The sequence below is a fragment of the Pelobates fuscus genome, chromosome 3 (genome assembly GCF_036172605.1).
Source record: "Pelobates fuscus isolate aPelFus1 chromosome 3, aPelFus1.pri, whole genome shotgun sequence".
NCBI classification, from domain to species: domain Eukaryota; kingdom Metazoa; phylum Chordata; class Amphibia; order Anura; family Pelobatidae; genus Pelobates; species Pelobates fuscus.
Genome location: NC_086319.1, coordinates 147,562,301 through 147,587,512, shown reverse-complemented (window position 1 = coordinate 147,587,512; position 25,212 = coordinate 147,562,301). Strand labels below are relative to the sequence as shown.

General features: G+C 43.7%; 1 protein-coding gene across 1 annotated transcript in view; it reads right to left on the bottom strand.

The window, feature by feature from the left end:
* LOC134602545 (A disintegrin and metalloproteinase with thrombospondin motifs 2-like) overlaps nt 1-25,212 on the bottom strand; it is a 571,473-nt gene that overhangs the window by 185,571 nt on the left and 360,690 nt on the right. Inside the window, exon 8 of the mRNA XM_063447513.1 lies at nt 19,535-19,678. Coding sequence (XP_063303583.1) covers nt 19,535-19,678 — 144 coding nt within the window. The remainder of the gene's footprint in view (nt 1-19,534; nt 19,679-25,212) is intronic.

Genomic DNA, 25,212 nt, shown 5'->3' with positions numbered 1-25,212 from the left:
CATGTTGATTTATTATGCCAAGGTTGGGGTTGTGCCGTCCTCGAGGTGCATGTTTGGAGTGGGGCTGCAGTGTTCAAGGCAGATGTGAGGGTAGTGTTATATGTGGAGATGGCCAGTGAGGGACAGGAGAGGGTAGGGTTGGATAACAGTTGTGAATCAATGTCAGCTGACAGCTGCTGGAGGTCAATAGAGTTTAGGTTCCTCCTGAGCTGAATGGGGTTAGGCTGAGGTTTTTGGGTGAGGGGGTAATTGAGAGCAAATGATAAGAGGTGGTGATCAGAGAGAGGAAATGGAGTGTTGCAGATATTAGATACTGTACATGAATAAGAGAAAATAAGGTTGAGGGTATTGCCAGCTACATGAGTGGGAGAATTAGACCACTGCAATAGTCCAAGGGAGGAAGTAATTGAAAGTATTGAAATATTGAAGTCTCCAAGAATTAGGGATGGAATGTTGGAAGAGAGGAAGTAGGGTAGCCAGGCAGCAAAGTGGTCAAGGAAGAGGAGAGAGGAACCAGGGGGACGACAGATAACTGCAATGTTAGCAGAGAAGGGTTTGAAAAGGCGAATTGAATGAATTTCAAATGATGGGAAAGAGAGGGGAGGGGGGGGTGGGCAGGGTTTTAAAGGAGCAGTGGGGTGAGAGAAGAAAACCTACACCACCACCTTTAATCTACGCTTGTCTTGGATTGTGGGTAAAGTGAAGACCACCAAAGGACAGTGAGGCAGGGGTAGCAGTATCAGAGGGAGAGAGACAGGTTTCTGTGCAAGTAGGTTTATGGAGTGTAAGATAAATAGGTCATGGGTGGAAGTAGATTTAAAGGTGCTGCACACAGAGCGTGCATTCCAGAGGGCAGCTTTAAAAGAGGAATTATAGTGACAATTACATGGAATGGGTATTAGGTTGTTGTGGTTTCTGGTGTTTGTACCAGGTGGCTGAGTAGTGGAGGGACCAGGGTTTGGAGAGACATCACCTGCTGCTAGGAGTAGTAGGATGGAAAGGAAGAGAAGGTGCGAGTAAGATTTAAATGTTGGGGATGAAAGCTTGTATTTAGGGTATTTAGGAGGGGTGTGTAGAGAAAGGCTGGATAAATATGAGTAAAGTGCGTGTGATGAATACAGAGATGAGGGGAACAGAGAGGGAGCAATGCAGATGGTGTTAGCAGGAACAGGTAAGTAAAATGATAGAGAGATTTTAATGATGAGGGAAGTGAGAGAGAAAGTGAAAACTAGTAGTTGCCCGAATCCTCCCTACTACCTTTCTTGTGAATAGGCACAACATTCGCTAACTTCCAATCCTAACTTCCAATATTCTGGTACTACTCTTGTTAACAATGATTGGTTAAATAGATCTGTTAATGGTTTTGCTAGTACCCCACTAAGTTCTTTTAATAACTCATGGTGTTTTCCATCAGGCCCCATTGACTTTTTTGTCTTTACTTTTGACAGTTGACATAGAACCTCTTCCTCTGTAAACTCACATGTAATAAATGACTCGTATGTCCTTTTTCCTAACTTCCCTTTCCTTCATTTTCATCTGTAAATACTGAACAAAAATATTCATTGAGGCAGTCAGCCAGACCTTTATCCTCTTCCACATACCTTCCTTCTTTTGTTTTTAATCTAACTAATCCTAGTTTTACTTTCCTTTTCTCATTTATGTATCTAAAAAAATGTTTTGTCCCGTTTTTTTTACTGACTGTGCTATTTTCTCTTCTGTGTGTGATTTGGAAGCGCTTATAACTTGCTTAGCCTCTTTATGCCTAATCTTATAGATCATTTTGTCTTCCTCACTCTGGTTTTTTTTATAATTACTAAATGCTAACTTTTTGTTTTTTACTATTTTGGCCATAACTGTGGAGTACCACAGTGGTTTCTTGAATTTTTTGCTTTTACTGACAAGCCTAATGCAATTTTATGTTGCCTTCAGCAGTGTAACTTTTAAATAATCCAATTTCCCTTGGACGCCATTTAAATTGCTCCAGTCTGATAATGACTCCTTTACACATATTCTAATTTTAGAAAAGTCTGTTGTTTTTTTTTAAAGTCTAAAACTTTTGCTTTTGTGACTCAGTCACTGTTCTTATATTAAACCACACTGACTGATGATCACTGGATCATAAACTTTTACCTACAGTATTATCTGATACCAAATCTCCATTTGTTAACACTAAATCTAGTATGGTCTCTTTATGTCTTGGTTCATCAATGACTTGTTTTAGAGGCCATATCAGTAGGGAGTTTAGAATGTGTGTGCTCCTGGCACAAGAAGCTATTTTGGTTTTCCAGTTTACATCAGGAAGATTAAAGTCACCCATGATGATAACTTCCCCCTTCATTGTCATTTAACTATTTCCTCAACTAGTAGATTATCTAACTCTTCTATTCGTCCTGGGGGCCTATAAATCACACCTATACGAGTTACTGTGTGATTACCAAATTCTAACTTAACCCAAATGGACTCTATGTTCACCTCACTAACTTTTATTAGGCTAGATTTTATGCTATCCTTCAAATACAGGGCCACCCCTCCCCTTTTCTTGCCTTCCCTGTCTTTTCTATATAATGAGTACCCTGGTATTGCTAAGTCCCAGTCATTGCTCTCATTACACCATGTCTCAGTAACAGCGCCTAAATCTACATTATCAGTTGTCATTATTGCCATGAGTTCATGGATCTTATTCCCTAAAGTACAAGCATTTGTACACATGACTCTAAGCGTATCCTTTTTGAACACACTTGCTACAGGCACAATTTTTTTGGGGGGCAATTGGATTGATGTTTTATCATCCTTTTTCACCCCCCTCCTAGTTTAAATACGTCTTAGCAAAACCTCTGAACTGCTCACTGAGAACATTTGTTCCTTTTTGAGAAAGATGCATTATTTTTTGTACAGTTTAATTCCATTCCAAACAGAGCTACCATGAGAAATTAAGCCAAATCCTTGCTCCTGACACCATTCACCAAGCCACAAGTTAAAGTTCCTAATACGCATCCGCCTGTCGTTCTGAGTGTTATGCACAGGCAGTACTTCAGAGAATGACAGTGTGGAAGCAACCTGCTGTATATGATTGGCAAAAAAAAAAAAAAAACTTCCTTTACCTCTGAAAACTCATTGCAAGCCAAGTCATTTGTCCCTAGATGGACAAGTGCATCCAATTCCCCTTCCTGCTTTGCTTGCTTAACAATATTACAAATACATCTCCTGTCTCTGTGAGCAGTAGCTCCGGGAAAAGATCTCACAAGACCACCATCTCCACACCTCTTATGATGGAATCCCCCAACAACAACTGCTTTCTATTAGGCCTCACCATAGTCTCCAAGCCTGTCTCCACAACACCACTACCTTCAGTGACCATTCTAACAAACTCACAATATTGTCTATGACTACACCGGTTATTGTATCACATGTGACAAATATCCAGTCTATTTGTCTTGGATTACACATATATTTTTTGCTTGAACACACACAAAGTTTACATGAATTCATTAATGACACCATTGATACAGCACTTCATGTGTTCAACATTTAGCCATTTATTTTTATTTTATCCTTATTTATGATTTTATTTGTTAATACATTCATTTTCAGGTTGTACCTCTACTCTATATTATTCTTATTTAGTATCTAACCATTATTAGTATTACTTTTTATATATGCAATGGCAGATTTATTACTATCTTCCACAATTACATTATGAAATAAACAATTTATAAATGTTTTTGTGCCAGGGATATATCCTGTAATATGATTATGTCTAGGAATATACTTGAATTATACTTGTGTTTATTTTGTATAAATAAACACAGACATCCCTTTTTAAATGTTTATACAATTAAAAAGGTTTTTGTGATTTATTTTTTGCACCATTTAGGGTTAATTCTGTTAAATTACTCAATGGTCAATTAGGCTAGCCCTTTTTTTTTATAAATTCTTTATTTTCAGAGTTTTAAGTCTTTCAGACGTATGTGAGGGATACAGAATGTAAAAGAGGGGTGGGGTACAAATGAGTCTTTCAATACAATGAATCAATCAATATTTCTCAGGAATGAGGTCACATAGGCTGGTTTATCGTTACTTTAAATGCTAGTTGTTGCGGTCAGTCGTCATACCCGTTCCCACAAATATGGGTCGGTAGGTGTTCCAGGTAGTGGAGTTTCAGTTTTGACAGCCCTATGCGGCCTTGTGGTGTGTATTTCCAGAGGGGTACTGAGATGGGTTAGGTTTGTGGAGGGGGGAGGGGTGAGGTACATCTCTATGATTCAAATGAGATCTTAGTGTTCTTATAGGAACTATGCTCGTGCGTCGTTGTTAGGAGTTAGGCCATGTCGAGCGGGGAGTGGGTCGCACGTGCTAGTGTGCGCCATTGGTGGTCAGTGGTCCAGGGATGTATTTTGGAGGATATGGGCCTGATGGTTAGAGCCGGGGGGAGGGGAAATGGGGGTGTGGGTTCCCTGTGGGGTCCCCTTGGTGGGTGGGTGAAGTTGTCGGGGTCGCGTTGTAGTGTGGTTAAGTGCGATTGTGCAGGTAGAAGACTGAGGTGTCTTCAAGGTCATTTTATCTATTCCCCGGGTAGGTTCCGTGTCATGGGCCCACCCTAGTTGAGTGATTCGGGGTTGAGGGATAGTCCAAGTTAGGGTGGCAAAGTGGGTGGAGACCTCTGGGAAGTGGTCTGAGGTGATCTAGTGGGTGTGTGCGGGGTGGTGAGAGGTTTGGGAATTAGGGTAGGTCCGGGCAGTGGTCTTCGAAGCAGGTAGTGGGAGTGGGGTGTTGGAGTGGCCGGCCTTTATGGGCAGGGATGAGTCAGCCTATATATGACCCAGGGGTCCCAAACTTTGTTGTGGTGGTGGGTTGTGTCATGGAGTAAGGCTGAGAGCTTGTCCATTTCCCTGGCTTCCTCTATTTTTTTGAGTGCAGTGTCTAGGGTGGGTATGTTTTTGTTGCCCCATTGTTCGGCTATAGTGCGCCTCGTGGCCAGAGCTATTTTGGCAAGCAGTTTATTCTGTGACCTAAATAGGGGGGCGTGGGGTTTAGATAATAACCAGATCCACGGGTCGAGAGGGATCTTTGTATGTAGGAGGGCTGATGCCAGGTCCGCTACCCCCACCCAGATCTGTGCTATGCGTGGGCAGTGCCACCAAGCATGGATATAGGTACCCTGTGCTCCGCATCCCTTCCAACATTCGTCTGTAGTCGAGCATTTCATTTGCTTCATCCGCAGGGGTGTCAGGTACCAACGGAGGAGTGTTTTGTAGGCCTGTTCCCTATGGTTGACGCAGATGGTAAGGGATGCTGTCGCTTCCCAGATATCAGACCAGTCCGAAGGGTCGCTGGGGGGGCCAATGTCCCTTTCCCATGTTTTGGTGTAGGCTAGTGCATCTGCTGAGGAGGAGGAGTTAAGTTGGGTGTAAATAGAGGAGATTTGCCCTTTGCGTATCGGGGTGCGTATGCATTCTCGTTCGAATAGGGTCAGGGTAGCGGTTGCCGTGGCGGAGTGTTGGGGGTTCTGTAGGAAGCTACGGATCTGGAGAAATCTGAAGTGGTCTGAGGTGTTTAGCGGTGTGTTTCTGGGTAGGTCCGGGAAGTGGAGCATCTGGTTGGATCGGAAGAAGTGGAAGAAGCGGTAGAGTTCATTGTCTTCAAAATGTGCAAAATCTCGAGGGGTCATTCCTGGAGGGAACTGTTTGTTTCTTAAGAGTGGGGTCAAGGGGGAGGGGGAGTTGACAAGGCGGGAGTGCTGTATAATTTTGTCCCATATCTGGAATGAGGTGCGTAGGGCTGGGGGTGTTTGTGGAGTGGCGGGTCTGGAATGTTTGGGTACCCAAAGGAGGAGTGAGGGGTGATCACCTCCCATGAGGTCGTGCTCGAGGTCTACCCACAGTTTAAGACCTGGGGGTGCGTGTAGTTGTTGTATTTGTGATATCTGTGCAGCATGGAAGTAAGTTAAGAAATTGGGGAGTCCCAGACCCCCAGTTTTCGTGGTTTTATACATCGTGGTTCTTTTTATCCTGGGTCGCTTGTTAGACCAAATGAAGTTGTCTATTTTGGTTTGGAGAGTCTTGAAGTCGCTCCGGGATATCGGGATGGGTAAGGTTTGGAATAGATACAAGAATCTGGGAAGTAAGTTCATTCTAATAGAGGCAATCCTGCCCATCCATGAGATTGGCATGGTGGTCCAGGTGAGTAGGTCTGTATGGGCCTGCCGAATCAGGGAGGGGTAGTTGAGTGTGTATGTGGATTCTGGGTTGGCCGGTAGGAGGATGCCAAGGTACGGGACACTAGTCGTGTTATATTTAAATGGGTGTGAGTGGCGGAGACTTCTTAGGTCGCGTTCAGGGATCCCCAGTGGGAGTGTCTCCGTTTTATCTAGGTTCAGTTTATATCCTGAGAGTGCCGCGTATTCGTTCAAGAGGGACAGTAGGGGAGGGATGGATTGGGTTGGGTTCGTGAGTGTGAGGAGGATATCGTCGGCATAAGCCGCAATCTTATATTCGGTGTGTCTCACCTTGAGGCCGGTGATTTGCGGGGTGTCTCGTATCCTTTGTAGAAGGGGTTCTAAGGAAAGGGCGAAGAGGAGCGGAGAGAGAGGGCAGCCCTGCCTAGTGCCATTATGAATTTTAAATGAGGTAGGTCCGGAATTAGGTATGAGAAGGGTGGCCGTAGGGTTATTGTAAAGGGATTTAAGGGCCGCTATGATGGGGTCGGGGATTCTGAATTTCCTGAGGGTGGCAAAGAGGAAGGGCCAAAGGAGGCGATCAAAAGCCTTCTCGGCATCCATGGAAAGAAGGAGGGTCGGGGTCTTTTTATGTGTTGCCACCCAAATGAGGTCTAATATGCGCCTGGTATTATCACTGGCCTGTCTTGAGGGGATGAAACCTACTTGGTCGGGATGGATTAGTTTGGGTAGGGAGTATTGGATGCGGTTTGCTAAGAGTTTGGTAAAGATTTTGATATCCACGTTAAGGAGGGATATTGGTCTGTAGTGGCCTGGGTCAGAGAGTGATTTGTTCGGTTTCGGGATTAGGGTGATGTTTGATCTCAGCATATCCTCTGGTAGTGCGTCGCCCTGAAGTAGCGAGTTAAACAGTGTGGTTAAGTGGGGTAGGAGGGCGTCCGGGAATGATTTGTAATATTGGCCCGTGAATCCGTCTGGGCCTGGGCATTTGTGAGGTTTAAGAGATTTAATGACTAGCGCTATTTCTTCCTCTGTGATGGGCATAGCGAGTCGTTCTCTCGTGTCATCTGAGAGCGCAGGGAGAGGGATGCGCTCGAGGTAAGATTCTATAGCTTGAGGGTCAATTGGGTGGTCATGTCCCGATTGTGATTGGTGGTTGTAAAGGTTTGCGAAGTACGCGGCGAAGACGGAGGCGATTTGGTCAGGGGTGGTGTGAGTGGTACCTCCGGGGGAGTTAATGTGGTCTATGTTTTTGGTTCGAGTTTTATGGCGCAGTTTGTGGGCCAAGAGCGAGTCTGCTTTATTGGATTTGTCATAGAAAAGTTGTTTAGTCCAGAGAAGCGCTTTTTGGGAGTCTTTGGACATAAAGGTCTTGATAGCTTGTTGGTGTATCTGTATTTGGGCTAGCTTGTCCGGGGAGGGGTCCTGTTTGTGTTGAGCAGAGATAGCTCTTAGGGAGTGTATGTGGTGTTCTAGATCTTTGAGTTTCTGTCTCTTGAGTCTGGTGGCTTGTTCAATCAGGGTGCCTCGGATAACCGTTTTGTGGGCTGCCCAAAGTGAACTGGGTGAGGTGACAGAGTGTATATTTTCGGTGAAGTAGTGTTTTATAGCAGTGTGTGTATTACGTAGAATTTCTGGGTTTTGCAGCAGAGTGGGGTTCAGCCTCCAAGTCCAGGTCCTGGCTGCTAAGGGGAGTTCTATGTCGAGGGAGATCTCCGCATGGTCTGACCACGCGATAGTACCTATTGTCGATTTCGTGGCCTGGGGTAGAAGGGAGGGAGAAATCAGAAACATATCTATTCTGGAGTACGAGGAGTGGGGATGAGAAAAGAATGTGAAGTCTAGGGTATTGGGGTGGTGTAGCCGCCACACGTCATGGAGGCCCGTGTGGAGTGTGAAGTTTGCGAGGGTCCTGTCTAGTCTCGTGGGGCGGGAAGTGAACCCTCGTTTGTGGGGAGCGGGTCGTTTGCGGTCCAACTCAGGGGCAATGGTTGCATTAAAATCCCCTCCTATAATCAAGTGGTGGGAGCTGAACAGTTTGAGGTGTGCTTTGAGGGTCGACCAGAAAGATGCGTCGGGGGTGTTAGGTGCGTATAGGGAGGTAATTGCATATTTATGGTTCCCTAAGTGGCCCTCTATTGTGAGGTAACGGCCCTGGGGGTCTGGGACGGTGTGCGTGAAGTGTATCGGGCAGGATTTATGTACTAGAATGGCCACTCCATTTCTTTTCCCATTAGGGGAGTTTGCGAGGTGGCAAGTTGTGTAGTGCTTGTTGCGTAGAGGGAAGGGTCTGGAGTCATCATAATGTGTTTCTTGGAGGAGGATCAGTTCTGCCCTCGAGCGGGTTGCCCATCTCAAAAGTTGGTGCCGTTTAGTTGGATTATTAAGGCCCTTGCAGTTAAGGGATATGCACGAGATTGTTCTAGGCATCTCTGGTGGTTTAAATGTGGCGGAAGTGTATTAGTTTGAGGAGGTTCCTAAGATGTACCGTGAAATAACAATGTGGGGGGGGGAGGTGGAGGGAGGGTGAGGCTAGGTTGGTCTTTGGTTTGGGCGGGGAGAGGGGTGGGTGTGGGTGTGTGTGTGTAGGGTCCCTGGTCTTACTGAATGTCAGCCAGGCAATTTAGGGGGTGTTAATAGAGCCTGAGGGGGGGTGGGTGTGAATTGTGCCCTGATGTGGGCGTGTGCACGTACTTGGGGGAGAGAGGAGGAAGGTTTTCATGCTCCCTTCGTCTCTCCCCCCCGCACGTATTGGGATGGTTCACTCACGGTTTCCGGTTCTCAGAGGTGGCGGTACTTAGCTGAGACGTGAGTGGTCCCTTCTTGTCGCCACAGGTGGGAGGTGGGGGTCAACTGATTTCTGGTTCGGGAGGTGAGGTGAAGGATTTCTTGTTATACGAGGAGTGTCGGTCGTGTGTTGTACGGTCCGTTAATAGGAGCAGGCCCATCGTCTTCTAGAGAGGAGGTGCCTTTCCATGTAAAGACAAACATGTAAATAACTAGAAACATAGGTAAAGTTGAACATGAGTAAACAACAGTGAACTTTTAGGAATTATAGCTTGAGTCAACCCGCACCGGTGTATATATGTAGTCCCTGGGCCCTGTATGTATGAGTGGGGTAAGTCCGTTCCGATGGAGACCGACTTGTGAGTCGCCCAGAGTCTTTCTTGGGGCCCAGTCTCTGGAGTGGGGAGTGTCGGTGCTTTTTTTTTTTTTTTTTTTTTTTTTTTGGGGGGGGGGGTGTCCCCCCTGTCTCCCATCTGTGGTATAGTGGAGTTTCACGTCAATGTTGCGCGTGGGGCGCTGTATAAGGGGCAGGTCAATGTGCCCTGGGTGGGTCGAGGGGTTTCTGGTGCAGTATGGATGGGGTCCATCGGTCTAGACATGTGGTATCTCTATGATAGCCTGTGAACCTGGGGCTATAGTTAGTCAGTGCGGTGCAATATCTCTTGAAGTTTGCGGTGCAGTAGGGTGTATTAGGGGTGTGTTCTAGGAAAGCAAATAGTTTAGTCCTTAAACATTGAGATGCGAACAAAAATATCAACGATACCAGGAAAATCAGGTGAAGAGTACAGGTGATCTGCAGGTATTGTCCACGCAACTCATCTAAGAGCCCTTCTTGATGTTTTATCTTGGAAAAACAGGAATGAAGAAAGAGAGAAAAAAAAAAAAATATAATATAAAAAAGAAATAAATAAATAATAATAAAAAAAAATAATAAAAATAAATAAATAAATAAATGAAAAATAAACAAATAAATAAATAAACAAATAAATAAAGAAAAAGAAAAAAAATATATATATAAATAAGCAAAGCAAAGCAAAACAAAACAAACACAAAAATAAAAGAGTTTTTACAACCCCTCCCCCTTTTTCTCTCCTTCCCCCCCCCGTTCCCCTTTCTAGGAGGCTTAGCAGGATTCCCATAGACAGGGGCCAGAGATGGGGTGTATCCCCGGGTGTGTGTCCAAATTATCCAGGTGTCGGGGGGCAATAGCTGGATGACCAAGTGTCTCACAAGGGTAGCTAAATTTAGAACCCCAAGCCTCGTGGCTCGCCCTCATTCCCCCCGGTCCCCTCCCCAAGAAGTCCTGATCAATACTTGCTGTGCTCCAGAGGGTATGGAGGGATATGTCCTGTGCCCAGTGATCCGAGCTTGGCGAGGGAGCTTTGGGAGCCGGGGTGTCCGGGTCTGTTAAGGACTGAGAGCTTCTCCAGGTCTGCGGCGGTGGTGGTCCAGGTGGAAGGTGGGGTGCTTCTGATATGTGCGTTTGTGGGGGTTTGTGGGAGGCAGTTAGGCTTTAGCCATAGTGTGTCCGTACTGTCAGAGTCCGGGGGACGGACGATGTCTAGATCTCCGTTGGAGGTGATCATGGAGTCGTAGCTGGTGTGCGGTCAGGAGGGAGTGCATACTCCGGTGTGGGGCTTCGCAGGGTGTGGTGTTCCGGTGCGGGTGTTGCAGGGGACAGGTAAGTAAGGTGGTTACCAGTCTTGAGAGGGTCGGTCAGCCCCCATGTCCATCCTTTGCTGCTTTTGTTTTTTTGTGGGGCGCGGAGATCTGGGCCTGCCATCCAGGCGGTTCCCTGTGTCCCGGTGGAGGAAAGGGACCTGTTTGATTAATTGAATCCCTAGGGATTCCGCGAAGGGGGCCATCTCCGCCGGGTGAAGGAGTATGTGGGTTTGATCATCTTTCCTGACAACTAGTTTAAAGGGATGGCCCCACATATATTTCAGCCCCTGTTGTTGGAGGGCCACAGTGAGGGGTTTAAGATCCCTCCGTTTCTTCAGTGTAGACGGGGCGAGGTCTTGGAAGAAAGTAAGGGGGACATCTTTGTATTTGGGCTGCATCTGTCTGGCCATTTGAATTAATTTCTCCTTTGCTGGGAAGTAGTGGAGGCGAGTGATGACATCCCTGGGAGTGGCCTGATTGAGGTTAGGAGGTTTCAAGGCCCGGTGGGCCCTATCCATTTCTAGGTCTCTGGGGGTGAGATCAGGGGCTACATCTTTAAATATGGACCTCAGCGTGGGTAATAGTTGGTCCAAAGTTACCGTTTCGGGGAGGCCGCGGATCCGGATGTTGTTTCTCCGCGACCTATTATTGAGGTCTTCCAAGCCGTCTTCCAGGGCCGCAATTTTGCCGTGAAAATAGGCGATGTCTTGAGCGTGTTCCGCCGCGGTAGTCTGGAGTTTGGTGATGTGGGTCTCTGCTTGATCTGTTTTGGAGGCAAGGGTGGCCACTTCGGTTTTGAGGCCCTCTAGCTGTTTCGAGATCTCCGTTGCCACGTGGGATTTGATGTCTGCGGTAGCCTCTTGGAGCATGCCACGGAGTACCGCTATGGTGAGTGGGGCCGTCGGGTTCGATGAGGGGGCGATTTCTTCAGGGTCGGAGTCTTCCTCCTCCATTTGTTGGGAGTAGGTAGGCCTCTGCGAGGGGTTCGGCGTGCGGAAGAGCGATGCGACCGATGGCGTCTGCTCTTTCTTTTTTTTCCCTCCTCCCATGTTGCCGGGTGTCAGGCAGATCGTGCGGTGCAGTGCAGTGTTGTTTGGGGAGGGTTGTGGCTGGAAGGGATGCCGATGGTAGCGGATTATAGTACTGGGGGGAGAGAGAGCTCAGGGATCAAGCGTCCATCTTCCTTCGAGGTCAGGCTCCGCCCCCAGGCTAGCCCTTTTTAACAACCTATATGGTTCACACCGGGTTTTGATTAAATGTTTTACCACCTGATTGTGAGATTTTATAAGTAGAGTTGAGCGAACCCGGACTGCAAAGTTCGAGTTCGTACTGAACATTATGTTTTTTGGACCCCGGACCCGAACACTGACATATCACTGTATGTTTGGGTTGGAGTTCGGGGTTCAGCAATTTAATGGCGCGTTTTCAAAGGCTGCAGGGCAGCCAATCAACAAGCCCTTAGAAGTCATCACAGCCATTAGTGGGGTGCACTTCATATGTGAGAGTCAAATAGAAGCGTCAAATACTACTGTCACATTGCAATTTTAAAACATTGAATTTTTTGGGTGCTAAATAGTACATTAGTGGGGTGCACTTCATATCTGAGAGTCAAATAGAAGCGTCAAATAGTGCGCTTACAGCGCAGTTGTAAACATTCTAATGGTTTTGCTGCTAAACTGCTAAAAAGTAATTTTTTGGGCGTGCTCTTCATATCTGAGAGTCAAATAGAAGCGTCAAGTAGTGCGCTTAAAACGCAGTTGTAAAAATTCTAATTGTTTTGCTGCTAATCTGCTAAATAGTACATTTTGGGTCCTGCTCTTCATATCTGAGAGTCAAATCGAAGCATCAAATAGTGCGCTTACAGTGCAGTTGTAAACATTCTAATTGTTTTGCTGTTAATCTGCTGAACAGTACATTTTTGGCGTGCTCTTCATATCTGAGAGTCAAATAGAAGCGTCAAATAGTGCGCTTACAGCGCAGTTCTAAAAATACTAATTGTTTTGCTGATAATCTGCTAAATAGTACATTTTGGGTCCTGCTCTTCATATCTGAGAGTCAAATCGAAGCATCAAATAGTGCGCTTACAGCGCAGTTGTAAACATTCTAATTGTTTTGCTGATAATCTGCTGAATAGTACATTTTGGGCGTGCTCTTCATATCTGAGAGTCAAATAGAAGCGTCAAATAGTGCGCTTAAAACGCAGTTGTAAAAATTCTAATTGTTTTGCTGCTAATCTGCTAAATAGTAAATTTTGGGTCCTGCTCTTCATATCTGAGAGTCAAATCAAAGCATCAAATAGTGCGCTTACAGTGCAGTTGTAAACATTCTAATTGTTTTGCTGTTAATCTGCTGAACAGTACATTTTGGGCGTGCTCTTCATATCTGAGAGTCAAATAGAAGCGTAAAATTGTGCGCTTACAGCGCAGTTCTAAAAATTCTAATTGTTTTGCTGATAATCTGCTAAATAGTACATTTTGGGTCCTGCTCTTCATATCTGAGAGTCAAATTGAAGCATCAAATAGTGTGCTTACAGCGCAGTTGTAAACATTCTAATTGTTTTGCTGATAATCTGCTAAATAGTACATTTTGGGCGTGCTCTTCATATCTGAGAGTCAAATCAAAGCATCAAATAGTGCGCTTACAGCGCAGTTGTAAAAATTCTTATTTTCTGGGTGCTAATCTGCTAAATAGTACATTTTGGGCATGCTCTTCATATCTGAGAGTCAAATAGAAGCGTCAAATAGTGCGCTTACAGCGCAGTTGTAAAAATTCTAATTGCTTTGCTGCTAATCTGCTAATTAGTAAATTTTGGGCGTGCTCTTCATATCTGAGAGTCAAATCGAAGCGTCAAATAGTGCGCTTACAACGCAGTTGTAAACATTCTAATTGTTTTGCTGATAATCTACTAAATAGTACATTTTGGGTCCTGCTCTTCATATCTGAGAGTCAAATCGAAGCATCAAATAGTGCGCTTACAGTGCAGTTGTAAAAATTCTTATTTTCTGGGTGCTAATCTGCGAAATAGTAAATTTTGGGCGTGCTCTTCATATCTGAGAGTCAAATAGAAGCGTCAAATAGTGCGCTTACAGTGCAGTTGTGAATTTTTGTATTGTTTTGGTTTTAAACTGCTAAATAGTACATTTTGGGGCGTGCTCTTCTTATCTGAGAGTCAAATAGAAGTGTCAAATAGTGCACTTACAGCGCAATTGTAAACATTCTAATTGTTTTGCTGATAATCTGCTAAATAGTACATTTTGGGGCCTGCTCTTCATATCTGAGAGTCAAATCGAAGCATCAAATAGTGCGCTTACAGTGCAGTTGTAAAAATTCTTATTTTCTGGGTGCTAATCTGCGAAATAGTACATTTTGAGCGTGCTCTTCATATCTGAGAGTCAAATAGAAGCGTCAAATACCAACATAACAATATTGTAATTCGGGGGCAATACCCTCACAAGTCAAACTGAGAGGTCAGTTTATAGGGAAAACTGTTACCTGGATATAATTCTAAAACAATTTCCATATGTCCTTTGCAGACTTTAAATGCTGGAAAAACACAGGTGCCAACTGCTGAGGGCAGGGTTGAGGAGTGGGTGGATTTCTCCATGCATCAGGACTGCGAGAAATACACCGCAGGCCGCAAATGTTTCTTTTTTTATATGTACCAATATTTTGGGGGCTACCCCAATTAAAAAAATATATATATATATGTGTATAAACAGTGTTGGCTACCTCCTCCTCCTCCACCACTGCTTCCACCTACACTGCCACGGTCACCGCCTCCTCAACCTATGGGTCACTTAGTATAAAATATGTACACAATAGCAGAGGCTTGTGAAGGCCTTTTCTCCATGCATCAGGAATTGAGCTCAGTTTTAACAATGGAACTCCAACCCTCTCTCAAATAGATAATTCTGGTGAAAGCCATGCTTTAGATTTTAACTTATGTTCTTCCAAAGCTAAAATCAAAGATTCCATCTAGTGCTATTTTATGGCACAGCTGTATTTTTTTTTTTTATGTTATTTTAAGTGATTTCCCTATCCACATTTGTTTGCAGGGCACTTGCCCTACTCTTACCCCCATTTTACTTCCATTTGCAGCCCTCTAGCCCTTTCCAGAACATCCAGGTGTCCGCTCAACTCTATTTATAAGGCAACAACCCCCCCTCCTGCACGCTGTCTTGAGAAAGTCCTGTGGCAAGGACCAAACAGGTAGATGCTGTGCCCTCTTTCCCGTTAATTTGCCTTCACTGTTTGGAGTGCCGAGCATCCACTAAGCAGGGGCTCACTGGGTTTAAGTAGGGTTCCATGTACCTCCCTCAATTACAGGCCAAGCCTATTTGTGAACGGCACATTTCGAGGACGTAAGGAACAATAATAAAGAAGCAATAGTAGTAAGAGCAAAGTCAGTTGAGGTGTGCCGAAACTGACGTGAGGTTAGACCTGTAAAAGAGGGCAAAAATTCTTACAAGTCAGATACATTTATTCAGCAGATCATTATTTAGACATTTTCACAGAAAGCCAATCGTATTTCTTTCTCAGGATTGGGGATGTATTTGTTGTATGTGGATGATTTCCCCCGACCCATATTTTAATGATGTGAGTTGGTACGTGATTACCGGAGGCAGCTGTGGTTGCTCCAAAGCGGAATAAATGGCCCGAGAAGGAATGAGGGTTATGTCCTAGTCAGAGTGATATCGTATGAATGTAAAGCATAAAACGTTTATTGGTTAGGGGTTTCCCTTGAAAAGCTACTAATGGTGAATCGGGGAAGGAAGTGAGTTGAGATTCCAATAGATTATCAAAAACGAGGATAGGACCTGATTTGGTAGAGGTAGGATAATATTTCATCTCCACTGGAGGACATAGTTTTTTTTTTTTTGGACATACTGAGTAGTTCATTAGTATGTATTTAGATAATAGAAAGCAGTGTGTCAAATACACATAGTGTACAAATACAAATAGTGTGTCAGTGTATGTATCTGTGTGTATGTCAGTATGTGTGTCTGTATGTGTGTGTGTCTGCATACCAATGTGTGTATCTGTGTCTGCATACCAGTGTGTGTAACTGTGTGTCTGGATGCATACCAGTGTGTGCGTCTGGATGCAAACCAGTGTGTGTATCTGTGTGTCAATGTTTGTATCTGCATGTGTGTCAGTATTTGTATCTGTGTATCTGCATGTCTGTCAGTGTAAGTATCAATATGTCTGTAACTGTATGTGTGTCAGTTTTGTATCTCTCTCTGTACATTTGTATGTGTGTCAGTGTGTGTATCTTATGTGTCAGTATGTGTGTCTGTGTAACTATGTGTGTCAGTATTTGTATATGGGTGTGTTTGCATGTGTATCAGTACCTATGTGAGTGTGTCATTGTTGGGATCTGTGTTTCTGTACATCTGTATGTGTCAGTGTGTGTGTGTATCTGTGCGTCTCTGCAACTGTACAGGGAGTGCAGAATTATTAGGCAAATTAGTATTTTGACCACATCATCCTCTTTATGCATGTTGTCTTACTCCAAGCTGTATAGGCTCGAAAGCCTACTACCAATTAAGCATATTAGGTGATGTGCATCTCTGTAATGAGAAGGGGTGTGGTCTAATGACATCAACACCCTATATCAGGTGTGCATAATTATTCGGCAACTTCCTTTCCTTTGGCAAAATGGGTCAAAAGAAGGACTTGACAGGCTCAGAAAAGTCAAAAATAGTGAGATATCTTGCAGAGGGATGCAGCACTCTTAAAATTGCAAAGCTTCTGAAGCGTGATCATCGAACAATCAAGCGTTTCATTCAAAATAGTCAACAGGGTCACAAGAAGCGTGTGGAGAAACCAAGGCGCAAAATAACTGCCCATGAACTGAGAAAAGTCAAGCGTGCAGCTGCCAAGATGCCACTTGCCACCAGTTTGGCCATATTTCAGAGCTGCAACATCACCGTAGTGCCCAAAAGCACAAGGTGTGCAATACTCAGAGACATGGCCAAGGTAAGAAAGGCTGAAAGACGACCACCACTGAACAATACACACAAGCTGAAACGTCAAGACTGGGCCAAGAAATATCTCAAGACTGATTTTTGTAAGGTTTTATGGACTGATGAAATGAGAGTGAGTCTTGATGGGCCAGATGGATGGGCCCGTGGCTGGATTGGTAAAGGGCAGAGAGCTCCAGTCCGACTCAGACGCCAGCAAGGTGGAGGTGGAGTACTGGTTTGGGCTGGTATCATCAAAGATGAGCTTGTGGGGCCTTTTCGGGTTGAGGATGGAGTCAAGCTCAACTCCCAGTCCTACTGCCAGTTTCTGGAAGACACCTTCTTCAAGCAGTGGTACAGGAAGAAGTCTGCATCCTTCAAGAAAAACATGATTTTCATGCAGGACAATGGTCCATCACACGCGTCCAAGTACTCCACAGCGTGGCTGGCAAGAAAGGGTATAAAAGAAGAAAATCTAATGACATGGCCTCCTTGTTCACCTGATCTGAACCCCATTGAGAACCTGTGGTCCATCATCAAATGTGAGATTTACAAGGAGGGAAAACAGTACACCTCTCTGAACAGTGTCTGGGAGGCTGTGGTTGCTGCTGCACGCAATGTTGATGGTGAACAGATCAAAACACTGACAGAATCCATGGATGGCAGGCTTTTGAGTGTCCTTGCAAAGAAAGGTGGCTATATTGGTCACTGATTTGTTTTTGTTATGTTTTTGAATGTCAGAAATGTATATTTGTGAATGTTGAGATGTTATATTGGTTTCACTGGTAAAAATAAATAATTGAAATGGGTATATATTTGTTTTTTGTTAAGTTGCCTAATAATTATGCACAGTAATAGTCACCTGCACACACAGATATCCCCCTAAAATAGCTATAACTAAAAACAAACTAAAAACTACTTCCAAAAATATTCAGCTTTGATATTAATGAGTTTTTTGGGTTCATTGAGAACATGGTTGTTGTTCAATAATAAAATTAATCCTCAAAAATACAACTTGCCTAATAATTCTGCACTCCCTGTATGTGTGTCTGTGCATCTGCATGTGTGTCAGTGTCTGCACCTGTGTGTCTATTTGTAACTGTGTCTGTATCTGTGTGTCAGTATGTGTATCTGTAACCCTGTATCTGTGTGAATGTGTGTTTGTATCTGTGTGTCTGTGCATCTCCATGTGTATCAGTGTTTGTTTTTGTGTCAGTGTTTGTATATATGTCTTTGTGTGATTTTTGTGTCTGTATCTGTATGTATGTCAGTTTTTTTTGTATCTGTGAATCTACATGTATATCAAGGTCTATACCTGTATGTGTGTCAGTTGTTTGTATCTGCATGTATGTCAGTGTGTGTATTTGTGTGTCTGTGTATCTGCGTGTGTGTCAGTGTGTCTATCTGCAACGTGAGAAGCAGGGGGAGCCTGGGGCAGAGGTGGAGCGGTGGAGCTGGGGAGCCTGTGGCACATGAGAAGCATGGAGAGCCTGGACTACGGGACAAGCAGAGAGAACCTGGGGCAGAGGAGAAACAGGGAGAGCCCATGGCAGAGGAGAAACAGGGAGAACCTGGGGCATAGAAGACGCAGGAACAGCCTGGGGCAGAAGAGAAGCAAAGGATCCAGGGGCAGAAAAAAAGGGGAGACGGGGCAGAGAAAACATATACATTTGAAATAACAGCAACTATATCAATAACAAACATTTCACTAATATGAGGGGTACCATTTTTGGAAATGGGCTTCCAAGGGATACTCATGTGAAAAAAGGTTGTGAACCACTGCCTTAAATTGCAAACACTGTCACTGAAATAAAAAGTGTTTCTAAAGTAATTTGCATTCTTAAGATTACTTGGATCATCAAATTCATGCTTTAGTAATAAACATCTCCACATTCAAAACCATTACTTTGCATTTTATATATTCTCTCTATCTCACATTCCCAACCAGTTGGATCTCACATAGTCACATAGTTACATAGCTGAAAAGAGACTTGCGTCCATCAAGTTCAGCCTTCCTCACATTTGTTTTTTGCTGTTGATCCAAAAGAAGGCAAAAAACCCAGTTTGAAGCACAATTTTGCAACAAGCTAGGGAAAAAATTCCTTCTTGACCCCAGAATGGCAGTAAGATTTATCCTTGGATCAAGCATTTATTACTCTACATTGAAAGATTATATCCTTGACTATTTTGTTTTTGCAAGTATGCATCTAGTAGCTGTTTGAACATCTGTATGAACTCTGATAAAACCACTTCTTCAGGCAGAGAATTCCACATCCTTATTGTTCTTACAGTAAAAAAAAACTGTTCCTTTGCCTTAGACAAAATCTTCTTTCTTCCAGTCTAAACGCATGACCTTGTGTCCTATGTAAAGTCCGGTTTGTAAATAGATTTCCATACAATGGTTTGTATTGGCCGCAAATATATTTTTATAATGTTATTATATCCCCTCTCAGGCGATGTTTTTCTAAACTAAATAGGTTTAAATTTGTTAACCTTAATCTACTACAAGCCCAACAACTTTGGCAACTTTAAAGTAAATTTTATGCAATTTTGTACATTCTTTCACAGAAGGCTGCTAAACTCAGTTTCTCATCTGCTTTTCTACATCCAAAGCCCCAGAGGATGAAGTCTTTTATCCTCTTTATTACTCAGACCTCGCAACCTACATTATCCTAAATTCACTTTTGCTTATCTTTACTGTCTCTGTATCATTACCCACATTTTTTTAACCCCTTAAGGACACATGGCATGTGTGACATGTCATGATTCCCTTTTATTCCAGAAGTGTGGTCCTTAAGGGGTCAAAGTGCTCTCTCAAAACACAAAATGCCTTTGTCACAACTTCATGGTCAATAAGAAACTCTTAATATTAATAAAACTACTTTTTATTGTGATATATTATGAATACTCCTTGAATTATGATTGCATGTAAACAAAACTTACTCACTTCAAATAACGACTGAGTTCTTGTTGGCTGCAACGAGACCAATGAAAACGATGAAATGCTGCCTGGACAAGGGGTGCCATTATACTTCCCATTCGGACTTCATCTCCACACCTATTTCCTTGGCCATCATGTTCCATGCCTAACCTAGAACATAAAGCAATATTAACTTAATACAACAAAAAGTCATTTCATACGCATTTTCATGTTAAAAACACTTGTTCTGCTCTTATTTACAGCAAAATATCCAAGCTAAAATTAAGATCTATGGACAGTGCATGTCGGGGTGGAGTGAGATGCGTCCTCGTGGAATGTGGTTGAAGGATTGACTGAGGGAGCCAAGAGGGTGGAAAGGACTTTTCCCAAATAGAGCAGCGGTGCTATCCAGGACACCTCTTGGAACATTGTGAGGGGAGGACTGGGTGCCGCCAGAAGGAGCAGTAGACAGCAGGGAAAACTGCAGGTGGTTAACATGGTGGGAGCCCAGCATGGAAGAGCGTAACTAGCAAAAATACCGGCAACAGACAAGATAAGTTGCAATAGACGGTTATTTGTTTCCAGATACAGCTAAGTCACACTGCAGGGGTTTACAGAAATTATATTCTATGTATTTATTGTGAGTCTATAATGCAGGGGATAGTATAAAGCCAATAGACCACTAAAAGAACGGTGGAAGCAAAGGCAAACAAAGAGCAGCACACAGAGGGGAATTATTAATTTAAAAACTATTTAATTCAAATTTAACACTCTCCTATAGCAGGGAGGAGATCACTAATTGGTTTGGAATAAGCGTGTCTGCTTTAGTGCCTGAATTGTGGGTTTTGTGTGGAACCAACTTTGGCTATACTACCACAATGAAAACAAAATATATAGGTGTATCACAATATCAGGTCAGAGAGGCGAGGGTGTAAAAAAGAACCTTTAAGTTTGGAAAAATATAAGAAATAAAAGATTAAGAGACAGAAAAGGAAAGAAAGTAATATCCTATAGATTTATTAACTATAGGAAAAGAATAATCAAACCAGATGATAAATACATCAAATAAAATGGTGACAAAAAAAGACGCAAAACGGCAAGCATCTAAAAAAAAAGAAAAAAAGCCGGAATATAAAACAGAAAAATGCCTTTCTCTTTTTTTCACCAAATCCAACAATTAATAAAACAAACCTGGAGGAATCGATTCTGTCCAATATCCCTCTAGAAGAAAGTATCAACAAAGTACAAAGGGAGGAAACCCAAGAATTAAATAAAAAATAAGTAAGGGGGGCAGGGCCCGGCCGCCGAGCTGGATGGACGTGGAGCACTTCAGCTCCTCGACAAACGAGCAATAACCAGCCTATACTCAACCCTTCTCCCTTGAATTAACCTCCAGAAGTTGTCAGATGACAAGGAGAACTCGAGCAGCAACCCAACAGACAAATGTCGGCTCCTGTCCTACCCGCGGCATCGACTGATGGGCCGATGAGTTTGCGCCCTGCTGTGAGGCTCTGGTGGGAAAAACGGCTTATCTCCCGTGCTTAGTCCGGCGGGACCCCTCTAACGCCTATCGGGGGCCCCGTGCTTCCCCCCCCCCCCGTGGGCCGGTGGGGGTTAACCCGGTCCCCACCAGGGATGCATTGTCACGCACAGTATCATGGCAGTGGAGTGACCAACCGGGGCCCGCACGAAAAACCCAAGATGGCCGCCGCGCCTACTACATGATGGAGAATAGAGGCTGCATTACTTGAGTACCGGCTGTGTACCTTTCTGCAGATAGCTGACAACAAGAATAACAGCACGCTGGCGGTACTCCGAAAATAGACAGCGCAGTCTCGCAATTCCCCCCGACCACCAGGTAACATCAGGGGGTGACAGCTCAACACTATAGCTGAGAGCCATCCCAGCTCAATTAAGGAATCACCGTCCACACCATCCGAGGTATCACCTCCCACTGTTCCACAAACTGCACTTGTGGGTATAAGAGAACTTTACCGGGACTATGACCCAGCCTTTACTTGCAGGTACAAAGAGGCGCCAGCCCTATTCTCTGCCTGAGGTTGCTGCCAGCGGACACACAGGATCGGACACGCTCCCAACTGACAAGCTCCCATGCATTCAACGTGAGTTACACCCGGTCCCAGTCATGACAACGGCTAATCCAGCGCAACAACGGGAGCGACTAAAATGCTGCTCGCCACACAAGCCCAAGTTTACAGTGGACTACTGTATATTCTACATTTTATGCTTTCATTTTAATTTCATGTTGTGCTTCTAACAGTAGATTCTAACTTTGCATCCTCCCACCAGCAGCACTTAATTTTTCTGAGTCAGCATGTAAACCCAAACCTAGACAGCCCAGCGCTCCGCTTTCCCCTGGTGGTAACATTACGCTACGTTAACACACGTTAGCAAGTAACTACTCACAATTTATGCTTACCATGTCTTGCCTATCTAGTAAGACACATACGCAGTACCGTCACTCGACACCTGATTTAGCTCCCTTACTAATCAGACAGAATGACTAAGCTTGATCATTTAGCCCCAGTAACTTTGTCCCTCTCTGTCATTTAACTACCAAGCCTTAAGCAGGGATCATAATAACCTGTTACTGACAATACAGATTGCACAGTATGTGACCTAGTATAGGTAACCTGATGGATAGCAGAGACTAGCATGAAAAAGCCTGTCTGTTAACCAATGTTTTATTAATCTAGCTAATATAACCAAACGCAATTAACATGATTACTATAACAAAAATGTGCAGTTTAATCTTATGCCATGACATTGTGTTGATTTAACATGCCTGCAGAGGCCTAATTTTGCTGTTGTGGCATTACAGGTCAGTTTGTACTCTCTTATATGCACCAAAAATAAAGAATTTAAAAAAAAAATAATAATAATAATAAAAAAAAAAAAAACAAGTAAGAAGTGAATATGACGATTTACTAGACACCTAGACACACAATTCGGGAAACAGAGAGAAGAAATTCAAGCGGACACTATAGCTATCAATTAAAAAAAAAAACCAATAACCCATTTGGCGCGGACTTGGTGCTCTGGCGGAGATATACTGTTGACATTTTAATTATTTGGAAGGTTAAGATATTTGTTTTTACTTTTATTAACAGTAACGATCAGTCTTTATTGTTTACTCCAGAAATTAATTATTGTCATATTAATTTTCTGGATTTGACTATTTACATAGAAGATTCTATAATTAAAACAAAGACATATTTTAAGCCGACCGATTCAAATTCTTTTATTCACACAAGGAGTGCCCACCACCTGAACTGGCTACGTGGGGTTCCCCGTAGCCAGTTTACAAGATTAAAGAGAAATTGCACGGACACTAACTGATTCCTAGAACAATCTGAGATCTTGAAGAAGAAATTCATTGAAAAAGGTTATGCCCATTCCCTTTTAGATCAAGAGATCAGTAGATATAAGGAAGTCAACCATGCCACACAGATTTAAAAAGTCCTACAAAAACATTGGCCTGTGCTACTAGAAGACCAATTTTTAAAGAATCAAATTTCGTCATTCCCAAAAAAGATTTAAAAAAAAAAAAAGTTGAGATTTTAAAAACTTACTAGCCCCAAGCAACTTTACAACTAAAACAACTAAAGATACTATTCTTAAAGGGTTCCATAAATGTGGGAAATGTGAGGCCTGTAGGTTTCTACCTAAGAAGACCGTTAATTTTGTAAGCCATAATACTAGGAAAAACTTTGAAATTCAAGATTACATTAACTGTAACAGTACCAATGTGGTCTACTTATTCACATGCGGATGTGGCATTCAATATGTAGGACTAGCAGAGCATTAAAAGTGAGGCTTTTAGGGGGCGGGGCCTGACCGCCATGGAGAACAGACATGCCTTGGAAGAGCTCCTCCATGACTCTGTGAATAAACGCATGATTATGCCTGTTACTGCCCAAGCGAAGCCCTTTATACCCAACAGGTCAACCAAGCTGAGAATCTCTCGATGACCTGTTGGGGGACTTATGGCTCCAGCGTGGCAGATGCAGCCTGGTGTAGTCCCGACGGGGGACGCGGCCGAACCCCGGGACCGGAGAAGCCAGAAAGCGGCCAAGTACATACCAGGGCCCCGTTACTCCCCCCCTATGGACCGGGGGGGTGATCCCGGTCACCACCAGGAGGAATACCCAGCTCCAACAGGGGCGCCCCAGGCGACAGGAAAAAGTGGCACTGTACCCAATATGGCGGACACCGCGTGGTCGCCACAAACCAGTACTGACCGAGAAGACATCCTCTCCAGGCTGGACCGGCACTTCTCCAACTTCTGGAAGCGACTGGAGCGGCTGATGAGCAGCTCTGCTCCTCCACCAACGAACAACTACTGCTTGCAGCGGAGTCCACCTCCTAAGCTCTCTCACTCAAAGCACACCTCACTTAAAGCGAGAACACGGAAACCACCAAGAGGTATCCACACAAGGCCACAACCGCAGCCAAAGCCGTGGTCCTCAAGAAGAACCAGCACGCACCAGCAAGCACTGACTACACTGCACCTGTCGCTGGATGGGCCGCTGGCAGCCCTGCATGAACTGGCTTCACCTGGAAGCTTACAGCCCAGCCGGGGTATAGGTTAACTGACTGCTGGTCTGTGCTGGCATGCCAGGCTTGCTGCCGTAAAAGATCACTCCTCCATTGCTAGTGATGCATGGCAGTGTTACCCATGTCTATTAGCCACCAGTTGATGTTTAACTGTTTTGGCTAGCTTATGCTTTATCTCTCCTCTCACCACTTACTCTCACATTTCTCTCGCACTAACTTAGCTGTGCTTTGGGTCTCCCATGCCGTGCATCGCTATAACTCATAAATGCAAACCCAGCACCAAGACTAGGCGCGCATGTGATGAGCATCAAGGATATACCTAAACTGTGGTTTTTCAAATCAGACCTGTTTATACAATGCAGACCTCTCACCCATGCACAATTAGGACTAACAACGCTGTTGCGGTTAGCGCAGTTTAACATGTTTAAGTCCTCTCACCTTAAAGACCCATAGCGATATTAACAGAAGTTGATGCAAATGATTATAATAGTTTTAAAAAATCTCATGTTTTGACACTTCTCCAGCTCTAGCCTGATATTATAAAATGTGCTGTCAAGCCGCAATGCCATGTCAAACCCATTGTTGCTAATTATCTTGTCAATGCTGTTGTGGTATTGCTAGAAAAATGTTCCTTGTTTTTACATGCACAAGAAAAATAAAGAATTTAAAAAGAAAAAAAAAAGTGAGGCTTTTAGAGCATTGAAACAACATAAGAAAAATTTTACAGACACACTCTGTTCCTGTTCATTGCAACAATTGTCCACATTTCGATTTTAAGACTCTTTTATGTACTGGTGTAGAGAGGGTTGCCCTCGACGATAAAGGAGGGGTTATAGTCAAGAACTTGAGACAAAGGGAAGGCTATTGGATCTTTACATTAAAAACTTTTACTCCAATAGGTCTCAATGTTGATTTTGACATGGTTTGTTTCTTATAATTTTTTCTTAATAATTTTTCTGTATATATATTTTTTTCATCTTTTTATTCTTGACTTAAACCCCTCGAGGACTTCCCTTCTTTCTCCATTTTTTTGTGGTCACTTCTGCACTCTAAAGAGAAGATATATGTTTTATCACTTGTTTTATTACTCCTTTTATATAACTTTTGTCTCTTATCCTTGTTTTGCC